This window comes from Mesitornis unicolor, unplaced genomic scaffold, assembly GCF_000695765.1.
Source record: "Mesitornis unicolor isolate BGI_N332 unplaced genomic scaffold, ASM69576v1 scaffold8290, whole genome shotgun sequence".
Classification (NCBI taxonomy): Eukaryota; Metazoa; Chordata; class Aves; order Mesitornithiformes; family Mesitornithidae; genus Mesitornis; species Mesitornis unicolor.
Window position 1 is genome coordinate 16538 of NW_010158919.1, and position 3270 is coordinate 19807.

General features: G+C 60.1%; 1 protein-coding gene across 4 annotated transcripts; it reads left to right on the forward strand.

The window, feature by feature from the left end:
* Positions 1–1354: 1354 nt before the first annotated feature.
* CDIP1 (cell death-inducing p53 target 1) lies at positions 1355–3211 on the forward strand. Of its 4 annotated transcripts, none has more exons than XM_010184959.1 (4): positions 1355–1455; positions 1864–2010; positions 2303–2567; positions 3042–3211. In XM_010184959.1, the coding sequence occupies exons 1-4, from the start codon at positions 1371–1373 to the stop codon at positions 3151–3153; spliced, it is 609 nt and encodes a 202-aa protein (XP_010183261.1). In that variant the 5' UTR covers positions 1355–1370; the 3' UTR covers positions 3154–3211. The 4 variants fall into 4 exon arrangements, with proteins under 4 accessions (XP_010183261.1, XP_010183269.1, XP_010183276.1 ...); XM_010184967.1 differs by having other exon boundaries at positions 1356–1455; positions 2306–2567; positions 3042–3197; XM_010184974.1 differs by having other exon boundaries at positions 1371–1455; positions 2411–2567; positions 3042–3153.
* The last annotated feature ends 59 nt before the right edge of the window (positions 3212–3270 follow it).

Sequence of the window (3270 nt, forward strand, 5' to 3'; positions counted from 1 at the left end):
GGCTGCGTGGCAGCATTGCCAGTCGTGCCTCAGGGTGGGTAATGTGGCAGCAGCGCCTGCTTTGGCCACCTCTTAGGGTCTAAAGCTGCCCTGGTTGTGCCCATGGGATTCCTGTGGGCTGGTTGTAGCCTGGGTTTGTATTTTCTGCTCAGCCGGGATTTGCTGGAGTGGGACCTGTGGGAATGGCTTATAAAGCACTGTCCTTGCAGCATCTGACCTGCTTCAAGGAGAATCAAACAAGCAGGGTCACATTTGCTCCTGGCCTGTTGGTGATTAAGGAGGTGGGTTTGGGAGGCTGCTCAGATCCCAAGGGGAGCTTCCAGCACTGCTCCCTGGGTACTGCCAGCAATGTCACCATGCCCCATGTCCTATGGCAGCCTTCCCAAGCACTGAGTGAGCAGCCTCTCATTTGTATTGCCCAGTTTAGTCACATCCTACCAGATATAACTGAGCCAGAGTAAACAGGGACATTTGATTTCTTCATCTTGTTGCACTTCCTTGGTGTTTGGAGCATGCCGTTTGATTATGGCTTTTCATGTGTCGAGGATGCTTCCCCTCGTGCCTGCCAGCGAGAGGGCACATGTTGGGAGGCTGCTGCCCAGAGCTGCTCTCCCACACTAAAGGGACGGTGGCCAAGGCAGTGCTGCAGCCATGGCTTCTCCAAAGCTGTAACTCTGTCTCCTTTTGCACAGATCTGGGGGGTGATCTGGCTTCCAAACTACGCTGCCCAGAAGAATTGGTTTTCACAGCTCTGTCGAAGCCTTTGAGCTGCAAGGACGAGGACAGGTAGAGTTTACACCATGTAAAATAATGTCTCCAGCTGTTAAAGACGCTCTTACTTTACCTTGTATGAGAGCATTTAGACATGGTTGCTGTGGGTTTGTACCCTCCACCTCAGAGCTTGTGCTTCAGGCTCGGGGATCCTGCCACCCTCCTCAGGGCACAGTGTTGCATGTGGCTGCTGGGTAGCACTGGGGGACTGTGGGCAACATGGGCAGCTCTTCCCCATCTTTGGTCCCATAACGCTGCAACTGAGGCGCTGGGCAGAGCAGCTCCCAGCCCAGTACTGCCCCGGCACACGGGCAGCGCAGCTGAGAGCCGCACCGTGAGCCGTGCACACACGTGGGTGCTACAAGGAAAGCCCTGTGGGGCCAGCAGGACTCACTGCCAGGGTCCGAGCCTGTCCAGCTTCGAGGCTGTGGCCTTGTTTCTGGCAGGGTGCTGAGGCCAGTGCAGCCCTTCACCCTCCGTTACCTGTCACCTCCTTCCCTGAGCACCATGCGGCTGCGGGTGGGTGCCTGTGTGCAGCGCAAGGCTGGCGTCTGTTCTAAAGGCATCCGTCCTTGTTCTTGCAGGGCTGCCGTTGAGCCATGTCCAACGACCCTCCGCCACCCTACCCGGGAGGTCCCTCGGCACCGCTGATAGAGGAGAAGCACGGCCCACCCTCTGCAGCAGGTACTGGGGGGATCCCAGCTGCTCTAGGTGTTGGAGTGACATTGCTGAGCGAGTGGGCTGTCCCTGGCTGTGGCCTCTCCTCACAGCTCTGTCCCATGGGGTGCAGCACACTGGGAAGGGTGGCACGATGCCTGGCTCCATCTGTCACCGTATCACCTTCCAGGGAGGCGGGAGGTCCCAGGAGAAGGGACAAGAGCTCAATGCCTGGCTCTGCTCACTGCTGTGGGTAATGTGGGGTGAATTTGGGCTTCTTGTGGCCCAGAGGACAAGGTTTGGGGGGTGCCCCCCACCCCGTGTTGTATCTCCCTTCCCTGCTGGGGCCAGTTCCCCCTCAGACCACCCAGCTGAGCTGCCCTGTTCCCACCAGCTCTGCCGCCTCCTGCCCACTGACTCTGTGTTTCCTTTCAGATGGTGTCCCTCCTGTGATGGGACAGCCGCAGGGGGTTCCCATCCCTCCTCCTGAATTTGGCCCCCCTCCGTATGAGCCGCCCTCACAGCCGGGGTTTGTGCCCCCCCACATGCCCACAGACAGCTCTGGGCCCTATGTGCCGCCTGGTGAGTGCCACGGGGCTGCATCAGGCAGGGGGTGGTGATGGGCAAGGACCTCAGGGAGTGGGGTTGGGGAGGGGGACAGAACTGGAGTGGGGGAGGGGCTGGCATTTGGAGCTTCCAGCAAGGCTCCTCGGGGTTGGGGGCACAGAGCCTGCAGCAGGGCAGGCCCCAAATCCATACCCAAGGTGGTGGGGTGCCAGCAGGGTGGCAGAAGCATGGGGCTCCCTCTCAGTGAGGATCTGGCCTCTCCTGCTGCACGCAGTGATGTTCACTTGTGGACGTTTCTCGTTTCCAGCAGGTTATTACCCACCCCCAGGACCTCACCCCCCCATGGGCTACTACCCAGCCCCAGGCCACTACCCCTCTCCAGGCGGCCACACGGCGACAGTCCTCGTCCCATCAGGGGCTGCCACCACCGTGACAGTGCTGCAGGGAGAGATCTTCCAGGGTGCCCCCGTGCAGACAGTGTGTCCCCACTGCCAGCAAGCCATCACCACCAAGATCACTTACGAGATTGGGCTCATGAGCTTCCTTCTTGGCTTCTTCTGCTGCTTCGTGGGGTAGGTGCTGCAGGCAGAGCTGGGCCTCCCAGCCACCAGCAGCCCTGTGGTGACGATGATCTCTGCCTGGTCCTGGTGGTCCTGAGCCCAGTGGCCTTGGCTGAGCTGTTGGGCATATCAGGGGCCTCGGCACTGATGTGTTACTGGGGCAGCAGGGTTCCTGGGGGTGACAGTGCCTCGAGACCTGGGCTCCTGCCAGAGTGGGGAAGGTGCCACCACTGAAGGGCCATGGTGGAGCTTGGCAGCAGAGGGACTTTTTGCAGCAGCTGTCTGTCACCAAGCCCAGAACCCACAGCGCTGCCAGCAGCCATGACCTCTCCTCGCCGCCAAGTGCTGCCAACAAGGCAGGGGGGCTGTGGGAGGGGATGAGGGGGGCTGTCCCAGCTCCTTCCCCAGCAGAGGAAGTAGGTCAGGCCACAGCACCTGCGTGTGTCTTGCCCTGCTCACAGTGCTCTGCTTGTTCCTGTGCTCCAGGTGTGATCTCTGCTGCTGCCTGATCCCCTGCCTGTTTGATGACTTCAAGGACGTGACACACACGTGTCCCAACTGCAAGGCCTATATCTACACGTACAAGCGCATGTGCTAACAGCACCCGGGAGCCTGAGCCGCTGGAATGACACTGGCCCCTCTTCCCACTGCCGTCCTAATCTCTGCGTGTGCTCCACTCTTCGCTTGCCCCTCTGGCGGTGTGTATGTGTGTGTC

Coding starts and splice junctions, on each gene's coding strand:
- CDIP1 (XM_010184959.1), top strand. CDS start 1,371: ATGTCCAACGACCCTCCGCCACCCTACCCGGGAGGTCCCTCGGCACCG. Junction 1,456..1,863: donor CGGCCCACCCTCTGCAGCAG/GTACTGGGGGGA, acceptor GTTTCCTTTCAG/ATGGTGTCCCTCCTGTGATG. Junction 2,011..2,302: donor TGGGCCCTATGTGCCGCCTG/GTGAGTGCCACG, acceptor TCTCGTTTCCAG/CAGGTTATTACCCACCCCCA.